The sequence below is a fragment of the Neopsephotus bourkii genome, unplaced genomic scaffold (genome assembly GCF_033783945.1).
Source record: "Neopsephotus bourkii isolate Nb327-2 ecotype Australia unplaced genomic scaffold, CSIRO-AGI_Nbou_v1 NB_1557, whole genome shotgun sequence".
Lineage (NCBI taxonomy): Eukaryota > Metazoa > Chordata > Aves > Psittaciformes > Psittacidae > Neopsephotus > Neopsephotus bourkii.
This window is the reverse complement of record NW_026902033.1, coordinates 48,368-65,301: the sequence shown is the minus strand read 5'-3', so window position 1 is coordinate 65,301 and position 16,934 is coordinate 48,368. Positions and strand designations below refer to the sequence as shown.

The 16,934-nt window shown below is 55.6% G+C and overlaps 2 protein-coding genes across 4 annotated transcripts in view; one reads left to right on the top strand and one right to left on the bottom strand.

Moving 5' to 3' along the window:
• The window catches only part of RMDN3 (regulator of microtubule dynamics 3), a 29,127-nt gene extending 22,724 nt beyond the window's left edge, over window positions 1-6,403 (bottom strand). For 2 of the 3 annotated variants that reach the window (XM_061370979.1, XM_061370981.1), the window contains exons 1-2: window positions 3,535-3,916; window positions 2,500-2,646 (exon numbers count right to left, since the gene is read on the bottom strand). In XM_061370979.1, the coding sequence (XP_061226963.1) occupies window positions 2,500-2,646; window positions 3,535-3,800 (413 nt within the window). In that variant the 5' untranslated portion in view covers window positions 3,801-3,916. Of the gene's footprint in view, window positions 1-2,499; window positions 2,647-3,534; window positions 3,917-6,343 lie in introns of those variants that run through there. The other variant, XM_061370980.1, reaches the window with a different exon arrangement.
• A 3,201-nt stretch (window positions 6,404-9,604) lies between these two features.
• On the top strand, window positions 9,605-16,370 carry GCHFR (GTP cyclohydrolase I feedback regulator). The gene is made up of 3 exons (XM_061370963.1): window positions 9,605-9,735; window positions 11,020-11,114; window positions 15,548-16,370. Exons 1-3 carry the CDS (start codon window positions 9,619-9,621, stop codon window positions 15,669-15,671), a joined length of 336 nt encoding a protein of 111 aa, XP_061226947.1. The 5' UTR covers window positions 9,605-9,618; the 3' UTR covers window positions 15,672-16,370.
• Window positions 16,371-16,934: the final 564 nt, after the last annotated feature.

Genomic DNA, 16,934 nt, shown 5'->3' with positions numbered 1-16,934 from the left:
CAACACGTGGCTCCTATAGGCTTTTTCATCCACCCCCAAAGTGTGTTTCCTCCAGGACAGCTCAGACAAGATGCTGCCAGTTTAAAAAGACAAGTAATGCTGTATGTAACCTCATAAACACAGTTTTCAGAAAGATTGAGGGATTTAGATGTTAGCAGGCCTCTTTTCCTGTGTTTATGATGATGGAAAGCTCTTAATGCTTTAGTAAGTGGAGGCCTCTGGTGAGCACCCATCCTGATGAAAACTAAACCTACTACCTGGAACAAAATGCCCATAGGAAGAGGAGGCAAAGAGGCTCAAAAGGGCAATGTGGTGTTAGAGCAAGGTGGGGAATTAAGCATCCAAGACCTCTGGACTCCTGAAAGCTCAAGACAATTCCCATGACTTGTATAAGAAACAGAGAAGATGCTTGTGCCTGTGTGGTTTACAAAGTAAAGCTGAAACCCGAGGTCCTCTTTCTGAACTGCACTGAAGGAACAGGATTGCCAGAAATGAATACAGAGCTGGAATTTAGCTCTTGGGAACAGGCTCATCCTTCCTCCCAGAGGCTGCTAATTCCAAAATTTACATTTCCCACCTCGATTTTCCACTAGAAAATGTCAGTATTTACATCTCTAAAAGACAGTATTGAGTAACAAAGGCAGCTGGTCCTGAGCAAACTTAATATTATACCTATTTGTATAGGACAAATGCCAGAGCACGAAATTATATACTATTCAATTTGGGGGTTTTTAATCATATGACAGCTGCTTATCCACCAATTCTCCACCTTGGTCATTAAACTCTGAACCTCTGACTTGCTGTTGGCCTCTATCATGATTTAAAACTTTCTCATGACCAGACAACACCACGGGCTGGTATCTGCTGGCAAAGTCCATCCTTTTCAACAACCTTTACAAAGTACACTGGCACCCTGATGACTCAATGCATCTGTTATTACCTACACAGCAAAGTCCTGCCTTCAGATCCAGCTCCATCACTGTAAGACGTTACGCAGCCCCGTTACCTATTACACCACCGTGAATCACTTGTTCCCTAAATCTGCTTTCATACAACACCCACTCAGATGAGTGAAGCCCTTCTAGAGCTGAATGAGCTCACAGCAGCTCTTTCCTGCTTCACCAGTTCCAATTACTAGAGATAAAACACCAAAGTGACATGAGTTCTGGCAGTCACAACCCCTGCTCTCCGGCAGTAAGCATGCTCTGTTCCAGAGGCTGCTGCAGCAAGGGTTGCTTTGTCCCCACTGAAAAACCCCTGCTGCCAAGTGCCAGCCTGCACCAGCTCACTGGTCATTCAGCTGCTAACGGACAGCACATCATGCCCAAATCCTGCCTGCCTTGCCCTGTGCTGTAATTACCTTCTCTCTTTACATCATGCTCATTTCAACTCCCCTGGGAAAATGGACATGGCCATGAACAAGTAGAGTGCTGCATGTTTTGGCGCATCCTCACACATCTCAGGAGCTCTGGAATCCATCTGATGAATACACAGCAGTGCTTCATCAGAAAGGCAGCACTCACATCTGTTTATGCAATAGACCTCAATATCTATCTCCTATGACAGCAACTTCACCTATACTGTGATTTTTACCAGTGCTCTTGAACTACACAGTACTCTTCACCTCTTATTAAACTACAAGAACTTCAGCAACGCAACAGTGAAGTAAGCGTGACACACTGAGAAGAATCCATAAGTACCCTAGCTAAAGACATTCACATAGAACCACAGAGGGGTTTGGGCTGGAAAGGACCTTAAAGCTCCTCCAGCTCCAACCCCTGCCACGGGCAGGGACCCCTTCCACTGGAGCAGCTTGCTCCAAGCCCCTGTGTCCAACCTGGCCTTGAGCACTGCCAGGGATGGGGCAGCCACAGCTTCTCTGGGCACCCTGTGCCAGCGCCTCAGCACCCTCACAGGGAAGAGCTTCTGCCTAAGAGCTCAGCTCAGTCTCCCCTCGGGCAGGTTCAAGCCATTCCCCTTGCCCTGTCCCTACAGGCCCTTGTCCCAAGCCCCTCTCCAGGTTCCCTGCAGCCCCTTTAGGCACTGGAGCTGCTCTAAGGTCTCCCCTTCAGGAGCCTTCTCTTCTCCAGGCTGAAGATTTTAGTTAATTGGAACAGATTTTTAACTTTAAGTTTTCCAGGGACTCAAAAATATATTACTGCCTGGAAATGTTATTTCTAAACTCTCACTCCAGCCCCAGGCTGGATTTCTACTTCCCTTCTTTCTAAAAGCTTCTCTCATCAAATTATTGCTGAAGAAAAAGCCTCAAAACCTGTATCTGATTGGGCTTTTTCCTTCCCCTGCTTCTCTCAGTCAGGACTGTTGCAATTCTCTCAATCTGGCCCTGGCAGTTTTAGTTATTGCAATAAAAGCAAATAAAACCAGGATGTCAGACATTTAGTGAGGAAATAGATCCCTTCCTTTATGTTAGAAACTGCACACAGGTAACTGGGCACCCAAGACTATTGAGAGCTGCTCCTGCCCTGCTGCTGTGCTCACCCTCCTTCACTTTCCCCATCGTCCGTGTTGGCTGCTCCTGAGCTGGCTGTGAAATAAATGGAACTGGAGCACGTGGAATCGCTTCTTTCTCTGGGAAAGGGAAAGCGCCTCCGGCGAGAAACCTTCTGGGTTTCTTCCAGGTGAGACCTAAGAGGAGGGCAGAAAGAGAAACAAACGATCATTAGACAGGGACATGACTGCTGGTTCACTTCCTTCTCCCTTTAAGCAGATTCTATCCAGTCCACTTTACACAGAATTCACAATGTGACTTACTCCTGTAACACACCAAGAGTCATATTCTACAGTGAGCACAGCCTTGGTCCAGATACAATCCATGTGTGCCATCCACACACAGTGATACCTAAAGGGGCTACAGGAAACCTGGAGAGGGGCCTGGGACAAGGGCCTGTAGGGACAGGCCAAGGGGAATGGCTTGAACCTGCCCGAGGGGAGACTGAGCTGAGCTCTTCGGCAGAAGCTCTTCCCTGTGAGGGTGCTGAGGCGCTGGCACAGGGTGCCCAGAGAAGCTGTGGCTGCCCCATCCCTGGCAGTGCTCAAGGCCAGGTTGGACACAGGGGCTTGGAGCAAGCTGCTCCAGTGGAAGGGGTTGGAACCACTTTGTGACTCTGTATCACACCCACTCCCCTGATTTCACCAGGGAACAGGCAAAGGAATCCTCAAACACCCTGCAGAACACAGCACCTTTTATCCTGTATCAAAAGTTACTATAGTCAGCAGGAGAGAGAAGACAGCAATAGCAAGAAGCAAACATTCACACCACAAGGAACCTTTCCAGTTCAGAACAAGAAGCCAGTGTCTCTACTTGATATTCTATGAGAAAAAAGCCAACCATGACAGAATACACAGGCTTTTTCCATTAATCTCACTGGATGTCAAGACACAATCCCAGTGGAAACCAGAAAGACACTTTCTCCACTTTTGGCTTTTAGGGTTAACATACTCACGGCTGTTCTGCCATGCTATGGAGCAAACCTGTGCACGAGGAGAGGAAGTCAGCGAGGGGCAGATCCATACCTGACCTCACAGACGATTTCTGCAGCTAGGCTCTGCAGGCTGCTCCGTAGCTCCTCCACTTCTTTCCTCAGCTCTGACAGGCTCCTCACCACGAAGTCAAGCTGCTCCAGCACATCCACCAGCTCATCGTGGGCTGGGAAAGGTCTGTACACAGCACTGTCGCCTGCCTCCACAGGAGCCAGAGCTCTGGCCATGACTGAAAGGAAACAGGAGAAGCTCAGCAGAGGGGAAAGGGAAGGGATTTCACATGGGAAATGGTAGCACATTTTGTCCTCAGGAGGTGGAGGATGAGGCCCGATTTCAAGCACTGTTGCCTACCTGACCTTTGGGGTTCTTCAACTGTTTTGCAGCTCCCTTGCCTGACACCAGCCTCTATCCACACTGAAGAGATCTGCAATAGCAACTAGGGGCAAACAAAGCTCTTGGAAGTACACTTCCACAAGAATCCCTTGTAAAACTTCCTTGCGACCACCAAAATGCAGTGACCATCACAAAGAGTCTGCAGACGGACAAGCTACTTTTGGGTTGCTTGAAGTCCTTACTGAAGATTCCTTCCTCAACTCCTGTTCTCCACACCGCTGTCCTAACATCACACTGAAACACCACACTGTGCTTTCCTCCTGACCCACAGTGAACCCAGGAGGCCACAAGTCAAGAAGCAACCAGCCTGCCAGGTAACTGGGGCAATGGAGAAGGAGAATGGAAGCTAACTTGGGCCGAAACACCCTACTCTTAAACCAAACAACTCTATTCTTATTCAAGGAAAAGCCCTACATGAGCCCAAAGAGGAGACATCACACTTCAGAGAGAAGTTTAGCCATTAAAATACAGCATTGCCCACTTTTGAGTGCCTGGAAACCTCATCAGCCTGCCTGATCCTTAAACCTTCTTGCAGAGTGTGAGCAACCAGCCTGGAAGAATGGATTCACACCTGGGGACTTTAAATAGGTTTTCTTGAAAGCTCATAAATATTATAGGTAAATACAAAAATACAGAATGGTTTGGGTTGGAAAGGACCTTAAGATCATCCAGTTCCAACCCCCCTGCCATGGGCAGGGACACCTCACACTAACCCATGGCACCCAAGGCTCTGTCCAACCTGGCCTTGAACACTGCCAGGGATGGAGCATTCACAGCCTCCCTGGGCAACCCATTCCAGTGCCTCACCACCCTCACAGGAAAGAACTTCTTCCTTAGATCCAATCTAAACTTCCCCTGTTTCAGTTTTAACCCATTACCCCTTGTCCTGTCACTGCAGTCCCTAATGAAGAGTCCCTCCCCAGCATCCCTATAGCCCCCTTCAGATAGTACTAGATAAGTCAACTGTTAAGAAAGAACACTCTTTTTATATCAACAGCAAAAAGAAAGAGAATCCTCCTCAAAGAGCAGCCAGATCTGCAGACATAAAGGGTTGATCCTCCACAGTACCCTGTGTTAATGCATCTAGCCTCAGAGATAAAACCCCAGACTCTCTTAAGTCAACCGCACGAGGTTCTAACCTTTCCCCTGGTCTCTTTTCCCCATCTCAGGACACTTCTGTTGCTGCTTTCTCATGAAGGGGCTGCCCAGAACCTCTCCCCACCACCCACCCTGCATGGGCAGCAGTTGTCTCTGCTCCTGTTCTCCCATCAGCAGAGCCCAATTAATGCTCTCATCCTCCTGGCTCTGCTCAGGAGCTGCTGGTTCAGGTGAAGCTCAACTGCACAAACTGATTCCTTCTAAGACGTGTGGTCAACAACCAGGGCCAGATGTTCACTGCAGCCACAGGTACCAACCTATCGAAGCTGTACGAGTCTATCTGCTCCTCTGTGTGGTTCATCCTACAGGGGGTGCAGCAGGAAAACATTACAGGATGAGTATCTCAAAGGTGGCTGTGTGAGATCACAGGTTAAAACACTGTGCACGAACTACTCCTGCCCTAATGCAGCAGCAAAGACAAACCAAAGACACTCCAGGAAGGAGTTTCAAATAGAAGCTCTTCCTAAAAGTAAAATCATTTGAAATCCACCCCTCTGCACTATACACAATGCTAAAGGGGAACACCTGATGCTTGTGCCTCATGGAATGGTCTCGGAGGGAAGGGGCCTTAAAGCTCCTCCAGCTCCAACCCCTGCACGGGCAGGGACCCCTTCCACTGGAGCAGCTTGCTCCAAGCCCCTGTGTCCAACCTGGCCTTGAGCACTGCCAGGGATGGGGCAGCCACAGCTCCTCTGTTCCTGCTCAGTGCTGGTGCCACCAGCCCCAGTTCAGAGCCTGAGCAGCGCCAGCACCAAGTCCTGCTCCTGCACGTAAATAAATCCAGTGTGGTTCCTGGGGCAGCTTTTTGCAGTTCCAAACCTGGCAGTGGGTGAGGAGAGTTAAAGCCTTAGAGCAGCTCTTGTGAATCCTAGAATCACCCAGGTTGGAAAAGCCCTTCAAGCTCTTCCAGTCCAACCATTCCCCAGCACTGCCAAGGCCACCACTGACCCATGGGACTGGGGCCTCCTCTATAGGGTTTGTGAGCACTTGCAGGGCCGGTGCCTGCAGCCCTGCCCTGGGCAGCCTGTTCCAATGCCTGAGCACCCTCTGGGGCAGGAATTGTTCCTTAGCTCCATCTAACCCTGCCCTGGTGCAGCTTGAGGCCGGTTCCTCTTGTCCCATCCCTTGTTCCTTGGGAGCAGAGCCCAGCCCCTCCTGGCTCCATCCTCCTGTCAGGCAGTTGGAGGCACCCATCAGGTCCCCCCTGGGCCTTCTCCACGCCTCAGCCCGGCGCAGGGCAGCAGCAGGCCCCGCACGGAGCCCAGCAGTAACCGGCAGCCCCGTCTCCTACCGTGGCTCCTCCGCCCGGTCTCCGCCGCCGGCTCCTCGCGGTCGCTGCCCCTGGGCCAGGCCCGCCGCCGCCACGGCCTCAGCACGCAGAGCAGGCCCAGCCCGGCGCCCGCCGCGCCCAGCGCCACCGCCAGCGCCACCCGGCCGGTACCGGCAGCGGGACCCGGCTGCGCCATGGCCGCCTTGCCTTCCCTCGCCTCGGCCGGCGCGCTGCGATGGCGTCATCACAGAGCTGGCCTATGCCGTGCAGCGGCGTCATCAACCAGCCCCGGGGCGGGGCCTCGGCCGCGTCACGTGGGCGCCCGGGTGGTAGCTGGGTTTTACGTGCAGAAACAGCAGCGGTACCTGCGCCTATAGCTGCAACCACAGGTACAACAGTGCCGGTACAGCTACAACGGTACCGGTACAGCTACAGCAACAACAGTACTGGTACATCTGCAACTGTCACAGTAGCGGTACCTCTGCAGCTGCAACAATACCTGTACAACTACAGCTACAACAGTAGCTGTACGTCTACAGCAACAACAGTACCTGTACATACCATACATCGGGGCCTGAATCTAGAGGTACAGCACCACCTGCTCCCGCAACTGTACCTACATGCACCTACAGCTCCACCTTCACCTATCCCTACAGCAATACTTACACCTGCAGCTGAACCCATACCTACACCTGAACCCACAGCTGAATCTGTACTGCATCTGCACCTGTACCTACATGTGCATCTATACCTACAGCTGCATGTGCTCCTATACCTGGAGCTGTGTCTGCTCCTACACTTGTCTGTGCTTCTCTGTACACCTACAGCTGCACCTGTACTTACACCCCCCCCGAACCTCCACCTCCACTTGCGTCTGGTCCCCTGCCCATGCACCCACCACAGCAACACAGCCCCCAGAACCGCACCACAGCCTCAATGACCACTGCAGCAGCACCACTACAGCCCCGAGCTACAGCCCCAGCACACCAACACGGCTGTCGCTGCACTGCGGTTGTGCCTGGCGCTGAAACCACAGGGTGCTGGGCTTTAGTTCTGGGGGTACTGGGAGAAACACCCCAAGTGCTGCTGGCTCCTCCCCTGCCTTCGCTTTATGACCTGTGCCCGTCCCTGCCAGCTGACAAGCGGCAGCCGCAGAGGTGCTGCAGCAGTGACAGACCCCGATGGGGGTGGAGGAGCCACAGGCTGTACTCGTGCTCCTGGCTGGGGAGCGCAGCCCGGCAGCATCCTGCTCCTGCGGATATTAAAGATGGTATCTGACAGCCAGCGCCGCAGCCGCGCTGCTGCTCCCTGCCACGCGCAATGAACCTCATCGGAACGAGCCTTGCCAAGGGAATGATTCCCGGGAAAACCAGGAGTTTTCCCTTTAACCCATTTATACCAGCAGAAAAGAGGCACGTGCCGGGGGGTAGAAGGGGCAGAAACCCCCACTGGGTCTGAAGTTCCCATGATATTTGATGATGTTTTGCCCCAAAACGTGTCAGAGGCAGAATGAAGCTCTTCAAACCCCACTTGCCTCTCATAAGGCTGGGATTAGGGGGACGATTTCTGCAGAGCCAAACAACCTTTTGCTTGCTTCTATCCCGGTTTCTGGCAGTGATCCCAAGCAGCAGCTCTCCTGGTCCCTGTTTCAGGCCGTAGCCTGGTCGGAGCCAGCGAGAAGGGCAGTAACTCGCTTTGGGATGATGGATGGTACCCCTGGGATGCTCTGCTCTGTGCTTTACAGCTCATTCACACACGGCTGCAGGGCTCCGGCTGCCTCCCAGATCCCGGAATCTCACTGGGAAATTCAATACTGAAGTTCTGTGGCAGCTTCTGCTTCCATCTCCGCTCTCATTTCCCCCTTCCCAAGAAGGAGCCGGAGCTGGGCACGCTGCCCATTAGTGAGTGTCATTTATGGACAGAGAGAAGGCTCTGGATGCTGTATCCGTGTCCTCTTCTGCAGCACTGGGATTCGCAGTGAGGCTGCCCAGGGGGGGATCCAAAGGGGTTGTGGATGTTGGGATCACGTTGGAATCCATCAGAACCCAGGTGAACTGCACAGGAGGCAGCGTTTCCTGTGCATGGGTCAGTCAGCATCGTGTTCAGTGGTGGCACCAGAGGCCAAACGTGGGTTTACACTGGAAAACAAGAGCTATGAGTAAATATTTGGGCTGTTCTGACAGCAGGGATTGGGGAAAACCCTCCTTAGGGTGGAAATGATCCCAATGAGCCGATCTTTAACCCATGGCACAAGGTATCCCTCTCAGCTCATAATGAACACACGGGATGTTCAGGGCACGTCTGAGGAAGGTGATGCCATCAGCCTGTGTTGGTTGTTCCCTTACTCACACCAAACCCAACAAACAGGCTCATAACAACATTAACAGCAGTGGCGAGTGAGGTCTGGCTTTGGTGAGCGTCTCCTTTAGCCCAGGAGCCAACATGTCCATTTGCTCCCTGCTGGAGTTAATCAGTAACTGGGGAGCACAGAGGGCCTGGCCCTGGTCCCATGGGAAGAGCCTGATCCACCCGGGAACATCCTTCTCCTGCGGTCATTTACTTCTGACCATTAACAGCAGAATTAGCCCTGATTCCAGCTTGTTCATAGCTTCTGGTGAGCTGCCTGCCGAGGCTCCTGCTCGGGTTTGGAGGCTCCAGGACTAGGATTTGCTATTGATGGCAATATGCTTTGATTTATAGACACTTTTCAAGCTGCACGAGTGGGTGCTGAGGGGTGGATTACTCCCTCAACAGCCCCTGGAGAAAAGGACTTCCTCCCCAATATGCTGGTTATGCCAAGCCTCTGCTTCAGGGGGGTGTTTGGAAAGGACCCTGGGGTGGGATCTGGGATGTTCTGCAGGGTGCAGGGCTCCTGCCTGGCCCCTGGTCCATCACCTCCCACCCCTCATGTCCCTCTCCATCGTTTCCCAGTCCTTTATCTCCCTGTCATTCATTTCCCAGTCCTCCATTTCCATTATTTCCCTGTTCACTGCCTTCTGGTCCTTTGTCTCCCTGTACACTCTCTCCTTCCCATCATCTTGTGACCCATCACCTTCCTGTCCATCATCTCCCTGTCATTTGTCTCCCATCCGTTATCTTGTGACCCATCACCTTCCTGTCCATCACCTCTTGTCCCGTCTCCGTCTCCATCACCCCCTGCCCATCCCCTCCCGGCCGCTCTCCCCTCCCAGAGCCCGCACCCCCGGGGATCCACCCCCGACGGTTCCATAAAGAGCTCCCCAAGTCCCTTGAGCCCTCGGGGGGAGGCTCCGCCGAGCCCGGACCCCGCTGTAACCATGCCCGGGGGCGGTGGCTCTGCGGGGCGGGACGCTGGGGGCGGCCCCGGGAGCAGCGGGAGCAGCGGGAGCAGCGGGAGGATGCCGTACGTCCTCATCAGCACGCAGATCCGCTTGGTGAGTGCGGGACGGGGCGGGACGGGACGGGGCGGCCGCGCTCAGCCCCCGAGAGCGGCGGGGACCGCAGCCCCGGGGTGCCGGGGGGAGATGACCCGACCCCGGAGCCCGCAGGACCAGGGTGCCCCAACCACCCCCCCCCCCCCCCCTCCACCCGTCCCTGTGCCCGTGAAGGGTGCGGGCCGATGGGCGCGCCCGATGCACAGCGAGAACGCACCTCGGAAACTCGGTGCAGGGTCCCAGGAGCGGCCGCGGGGCTCCGGTGCGAGCCCTGGGCTGAGGGCGCAGCCCCTCGGTCCCGTGTAAAGGTCCTGCCTGGTTCTGTGGTCCCTATAAAGACATCAAGGAAACGCTCCTGCCTGGTGAGTGCCGCCGGGAGGTCCTGCCGATAGCAGCCCCTCGCCCGGGGGCTTCCCGTGATCCCAACACAAAGGGGAGCTCTGTGGCTGAAAGCTGAAGGCGGGGGATGTGGTTTTGTGGGAGGAAGGGGGTAACGATGGGCAAAGCAAACGGACTGGATAGTGGGAGCTGGGAGAGGGCTGGGGTGGGGAGAGAGGGAAGATGTCCTGTTACACACCTCAAAGAGCGGAGACTTGGGTGCGAGGGGGATGCTGCAGCACTGAAGCATCCGTTGGCATCATACAAGTCCATGAAGTGACTACAGAGACAGAGGAAGCTCCACTTGGTTGAGGGCCATAGAACCTTAGGGAAGAGTGTGCAGGAGGGTGGCTGGGCCAGCAGAGCTCAGCATGATCCCCACTGGGGGTTTGGAAGCTGCACTTCAGCCGGGCACAGCAAATACCCCCACCAGGGCCTTGGATTGGAGCCGTGGCTGCAAAAAGCACCCAGGGCCTGGCAGGGGATGGACTGGGGTGCCTTGTCCCGGCAGCACTGCATGGCACCTCTGCCAGGGCTTCACAGCCTCTTCCTCTGCTCCAGTGCCTTTTCCAGCTGCTCCAGTGGAAGGGGTCCCTGCCCTGGCAGGGGTTGGGGCCGGAGGAGCTTTAAGCTCCCCCCCAACCCAACCCAGGCTGGGTTCTGTGGCAGTCCCTAACCGGGGCTGTCACACGGGCGGGTTTGCTGATTTTGTCCCTTGCTGCTGTCCCATGGACTTTCCCCCGTGGTGTCCCTCTGGGATCAAAGCCATCCAGGGCCCTCTCCTGGGGTAGGAAGGTGGCCCCAGCAATCCCCATCCCAGTAAGGCTCCCACCGGCGCTGTGCTGGGGAGCAGTGGGGAGCTCCCTCACCCGCACGTCCCTCACCAGCTCTGCTGCTCTCCTGCAGGAGGTCGGTCCCACCATGGTGGGCGATGAGCATTCGGATCCCGACCTGATGAGCTTCCTGGGGGCCACCAAGAGGAACATGCTGGGGAACCACTTGTAAGTCCCCGTCTGCCATGGTCCACACTCCCTGCTCCTTGTTATCCCTGAGAACATCCCCCCGGGGCACACTGCATCCCAAACTGATTTGATGCTGGTGGGGCCCAGACGTGTCCCTGCCCCTGCCCATTAACACTCGCCCAAGGAAACCCTGGTATTTCATTTACTTCTCTCTTTTCTCCTGCTCCGACCCCGTTCCAGGGCCTCCCTCCCCCTCACACCCTGGGATGCAGTCAAGCAGCTGCAGGGAGCATCTGGATCTTCCTGGGTGACTTCATCTGATCCCTGAAACACAGACATCCGCGGGCTCATTCCCAGCCCCAGGCACTCAGAAGCCAGCAGTGCCCACCCCAGCCTTGCTCTGGCCGTGGCCTTATCGGTGCCAGCCACCAGCCACCCTGACCTGCATCCCATCCTACCCCAACCCATCCCGCTCCCCAGGGCTGTTTCAGGTTTCTCCCCATTACAAAGCATCTGAGCCTGCCCCTCGATGGCTCCTGACGCTTCTCCTCAGGCTGCCAAGCCCCAGGGTTGGAGCCAGTCCCCATCAGATCCCCTCAGCACCGACCCTTTGGTTTATGTAGTCCCAGTGGAGCTGGTGCAGGGCCTGGAGCCCAAGTGTGATGGGGAAGGGCTGAGGGACCTGGGGGGTTCACTGTGGAGAAGGCTCAGGGGGGACCTGATGGCTGCCTCCAACTGCCTGACAGGAGGATGGAGCCAGGAGGGGCTGGACTCTGCTCCCAAGGAACAAGGCTCTCGCTCTCAGTGTTCCTGGAGCTGGGAAAACCCACCCAGGCGAGGAGGGATCCTCGGGTCCTGCAACACTGAAAGCCTGAGCAGGGCAGGGGCTTCAGAGGAACAGCAGATAATAAATAACAGCCAAAGGCAAAGTTCCCCTCCAAAGGCAGCCCCGGGCTCATCTGCTCCCCATGGAAGGGCTCGGGATGGGTTCCTGGCCAGAGCCATCCCCACGCTCCTATTCCCAACCCTGTGTGTGGCCGGAGATTGGGAGCGGCGGCGGCTTCGTGCTGCTGCCTGCCCAGGGCTGGGAGGTTGCCAATGGGAGAAGGGAGACCTGGGGGAGGAAAAGAGGCTCCAAGGGGGAAGAAGTGGGGCTGGCTCCTGGGAGAGGGCAAGAATCCCTGGGGCTGGGATGGAAAAGAAAGGCCAAGACACATAACCTCGTAGCAGCCTTCCAGTATCTGAAGGGGGCCTATAGGGATGCTGGGGAGGGACTCTTCATTAGGGACTGCAGTGACAGGACAAGGGGTAATGGGTTCAAACTGAAACAGGGGAAGTTTAGAGTGGATCTAAGGAGGAAATTCTTTCCTGTGAGGGTGCTGAGGCACTGGAATGGGTTGCCCAGGGAGGTTGTGAATGCTCCATCCCTGGCAGTGTTCAAGGCCAGGTTGGACAGAGCCTTGGGTGCCATGGTTTAGTGTGAGGTGTCCCTGCCCATGGCAGGGGGGTTGGAACTGGATGATCTTAAGCTCCTTTCCAACCCGAACTGTTCTATGGTTCTATGATTCTATGATTCCCTCCCTCCCGGTGGCCTGGAGCATCCCGAGCTCCCTCCCGCCCCGCTGCCTGCCCGCACAGGTTGTGCTGTTCAGGGCACCTGCAGCACCCCCACTGCGCGTCTGCCATCGAGTGCTTGGGCAATGGAGGGGTGGAGGAAGCAACGCGCCTGGAATGCGGCTGCTGCCACCCCGAGAGGCACCGGACGTGCCCCGGCCGCCTCCCTGCTGCGGGTCCCACCTCCTGCTCCTGGGTCTCATCCCAGCGGGTTCCCCATCCCCTGCCTGCGGGGCTGCGCTCACTGCGAACCCGGCTACGGGACACTGCGGAGCTCGCCCTGCTGCAGCATCCTGAGCCCCAGAGCTTCCAACCTCACCTTGGAGGGAGCCGGAAGGAAAAGCCCGGAGCAGCGCGGCCCCGCTGGGGCCCTGCAGTGCGGGGATGAAGCTCATAATTGCCTCTAACAAGGGAGAGCTTCCCTCTAATGGGCGAGATCCGGTTGTGCAGCTCTGCCCCAGCAAGTGGCACTCGGTCACCCTGAGGGCATCCGGGCTCTGCCCCAGCCTGCCCAGGGCCAGGGATCAAGTACCTGAGCCCCGGCTGCTGCAGAGAAGGGGATGGATCCAGGCACCATCCCCAGCATCTCATAGAACCCCAGGATCCCAGCCTGGTTTGGGTGGAAGGGACCTTAAAGCTCCTCCAGCTCCAACCCCTGCCAGGGCAGGGACCCCTTCCACTGGAGCAGCTTGCTCCAAGCCCCTGTGTCCAACCTGGCCTTGAGCACTGCCAGGGATGGGGCAGCCACAGCTTCTCTGGGCACCCTGTGCCAGCGCCTCAGCACCCTCACAGGGAAGAGCTTCTGCCTAAGAGCTCAGCTCAGTCTCCCCTCGGGCAGGTTCAAGCCATTCCCCTTGGCCTGTCCCTACAGGCCCTTGTCCCAAGCCCCTCTCCAGGTTTCCTACAGCCCCTTTAGGCACTGGAGCTGCTCTGAGGTCTCCCCAGAGCATTCTCCAGGCTGACCCACCCCAACATGTATTCGTCTTTCATACACACACAGAGTCAACCATCCTAACTTAGACTGAATTTCCCACTCACAGCCTGCTGTGATTAGAAACGTTATTGGTGCTGTTTGATCTTAGATGAAAGGCAGCACCTCCTTATTCATTACCTGCACCTGGCAGTTGAGGTCTGAAGCACGTACTGGTGCTTTGGTGTAGCATGGAGGATGCTCCTGCCCATCAATCCCACCCTGTGCACACTCATCCAGTCTCTGATTCTGGCACATCTGGAGGGCAGGTGGGCAACATGCTCAAGGATGGATGGACGTGAACACCTTGGAGGTCTTTCCCAACCTGGCTGATTCTATGATCCTAGGGATGTGCAGGGGCTGAGTCCTCTCCAAGCTGGGGTGGCTCCTCCCTTCCCTGCTGGCGTTCCACTGGGATGAAGGGCTCTGCAGATGCTCCCAGCTGCTCCATCCCCATTCAGATGGGGACAGCACCACACACGATACTCACCACGTGCAGTCCTTGTGTCCCTCATTGCAGAGCTGTGCTTAAAGCCCTGAGCAGCTCCGCTTCCTTCTGCTTTTAGCTCAGTCACCCCCTTCTGTAGCTCCTACAGGTACCAAACAACCTGACCCCGTACCTGCCTCTGCATAATGGGGATAATCTTTACCATGTGAATCCGAAGGGTATGTGGCAAGGCTGCTGGAGAAAGCACTGACTTCAAAGGCATTTGTAATAATACTTATTATCTCTCCACCACATCTGTAATTACAGCAAAGTACAGTCTGTCCTGAGAGGCTAAAAAAGAAACCTCTCACATCTTGGTGCTATTTCATGCTTTAAAAGGACTCAGCACATCATTAACGTTTTGTAATCTCAGCAGGAGCCACTTTGGGAATGCTTTTGGGTCTTTTTGTGTTGTTATTGGTAAGAAAATCGGTAGAGGGCTTTAAGGTGCCCAAACAAGCTCACCAATGATGCTGCAGCCCATCATTATCAGCTTATCTGGCACAGTGAGTCAGTGAAGAGCTGAATTATCCTGAACCTTACCCCATCTGCTCGAATCCTGCATCCAGAGATGCTTGGAGGGGCAGGAAGGCTGCCGGGTCCAGCACTGAAGGTCACACTGGCTGTTTCAGCTCTGCTGCTTCTTGCCCACCACAGCCTGGTTTGTGCCCATGCTCTGCTGTTCTGCAGTCCCAGCTGCTGGATGCTGCAGTCCCAGTGCCCTCAAACCTGCGGAGCAGCAGCCTCGGGATCAGGCAGAGGGAAAGGCAGCTCCTGCTCCAAACCCCTGGAGCCAGCACAATCCTGCAGGACCAACACCTGGACAAGGATCCCGAGTGCCAGTTCCTCCTTGCTCCGGACTGCAGGGGCTGAGCAGCTCAGCCAAGGGCTGAGGATTCCTGCTTTTCACGGGCTTGGCTGAAGGCAGCATTCCTCCCCAGCCCTCAAACTCCAGGCCCATGCTCTCAAACCCACCCAGCTCACCAACATGCTCTGACGCAGGCAGAACACTGGGGCTCCATTCCTTAGAACACCTGAGCCATTCTTTCCCACTTTGCCAGGTTTATGCTCTTTTTCCCATGAATTCCTGGCTGTGAACACTCATGAACCCTCTCTGGTGCAGTTCCAACCCAGTTAATGGAGCAGCACAAGGCTTTGGTCTCCAAAATACTTCTCAATTTAACATGACCCTTCCACTTGGGACATGCTTTCCCCTCGGGTGGCAGCCTTGGAGGAGGCTGACCTTCTCTATCAGGTTAACCACAACACCGCATCATGCAGATGATGGGCAGCTCAGTCCTACAGTTGGCCGTGGGTTTGGTATGGAGGCAGAGCCTCTTCCCCAAGGGAAGTCTCCCCTCTTCCCTCCCCTGATGTGGTTTCTCCCCTCCCCTGCTGCAGCTGGGAGTACTACGTGACCGATGCGCCGCGCGTCGTCCTCAACAAGCTGGAGAGCCGCGGCTACCGTGTGGTGAGCATGACCGGCGTGGGGCAGACCCTGGTCTGGTGCCTCCACAAGGACTAGCGGGGAAGGCTCTGGCGCTGCACCTGGACCACGTCCTGCTGGGGCTCACCTCGCACAGGACTGGCAGCAAACGGTCCCCTTCATTCCTTTCTGTCCCAGACTCCAGGCACTCGGGAGGAGCAGGGAGAGGCAAAACGAAACCCAAGGGGACCTCGCTACCCCTGCCATTAGGCAAGGCCAGGGGGAGGTGAGCCCAGCCCAGTGCAATCAGCCCACAGAAGAGCTGGCTCCATCTCTGCATTCAGCTGAATGGCAGCCTGGCAAATACCATCATCTCTTCACACTTTAATCATGTCCTCTTTAGCATGCACTGGAGGGAGCTTAATACAGACCTGTCTGCTCCTCAGGGCTGAGCTGAGGTCAGGGCACGTCTTCTCCAAGGCCACAGATGCAGCCAAACCCAGGTGGCAAACCAGCTCATCCCCAAAACACAAGCAGAAACAGCAGAACCTACACAGTGCTCCCTGAGCATCCCTTCATGGGTAGCAGGGTGGTTTCTGTCCCATGTGGGGTAGTGGTCAGGAGCACCATCAGCCTCAAGGGTTACACATCATCCCTGAAATAGCCTTAGAGCAGCACACAAAGCTCTCACGAACACTTCAGGTACAGGTCTGTCACCCTAGCAGCAGTGCTGGATGGTTTGGGACTGTATCAATCCTGCTGAAGGGGTACCACCAATAAACCATTTCTCTGAAAAGACCAATGTCTTCCTGTGGGTTGTTTTAAACAGTTGTTGCCAAAGGCTCCTGGATGCTCCTGAAGGAGCTTTCAGGAATGAAAAGGAGCTCCACTTACACACAGCCATCTCCATCCCACCTCTGGCTCAGCTGCAGTGACTGAGTTTCCGTTCATAGAATCCCAGCCTGGTTTGTGCTGGAAGGGACCTTAAAGCTCCTCCAGCTCCAACCCCTGCCACGGGCAGGGACCCCTTCCACTGGAGCAGCTTGCTCCAAGCCCCTGTGTCCAACCTGGCCTTGAGCACTGCCAGGGATGGGGCAGCCACAGCTTCTCTGGGCACCCTGTGCCAGCGCCTCAGCACCCTCACAGGGAAGAGCTTCTGCCTAAGAGCTCAGCTCAGTCTCCCCTCGGGCAGGTTCAAGCCATTCCCCTTGCCCTGTCCCTACAGGCCCTTGTCCCAAGCCCCTCTCCAGGTTTCCTGCAGCCCCTTTAGGCACTGGAGCTGCTCTAAGGCCTCCCCTTCAGGAGCCTTCTCCAGGCTGCCCCAGCCCAGCTCTCTCAGCCTGGCAACAAGCCCTATTCCTA

Coding starts and splice junctions, on each gene's coding strand:
- GCHFR (XM_061370963.1), top strand. CDS start 9,619: ATGCCCGGGGGCGGTGGCTCTGCGGGGCGGGACGCTGGGGGCGGCCCC. Junction 9,736..11,019: donor TCAGCACGCAGATCCGCTTG/GTGAGTGCGGGA, acceptor GCTCTCCTGCAG/GAGGTCGGTCCCACCATGGT. Junction 11,115..15,547: donor AACATGCTGGGGAACCACTT/GTAAGTCCCCGT, acceptor CCCCTGCTGCAG/CTGGGAGTACTACGTGACCG.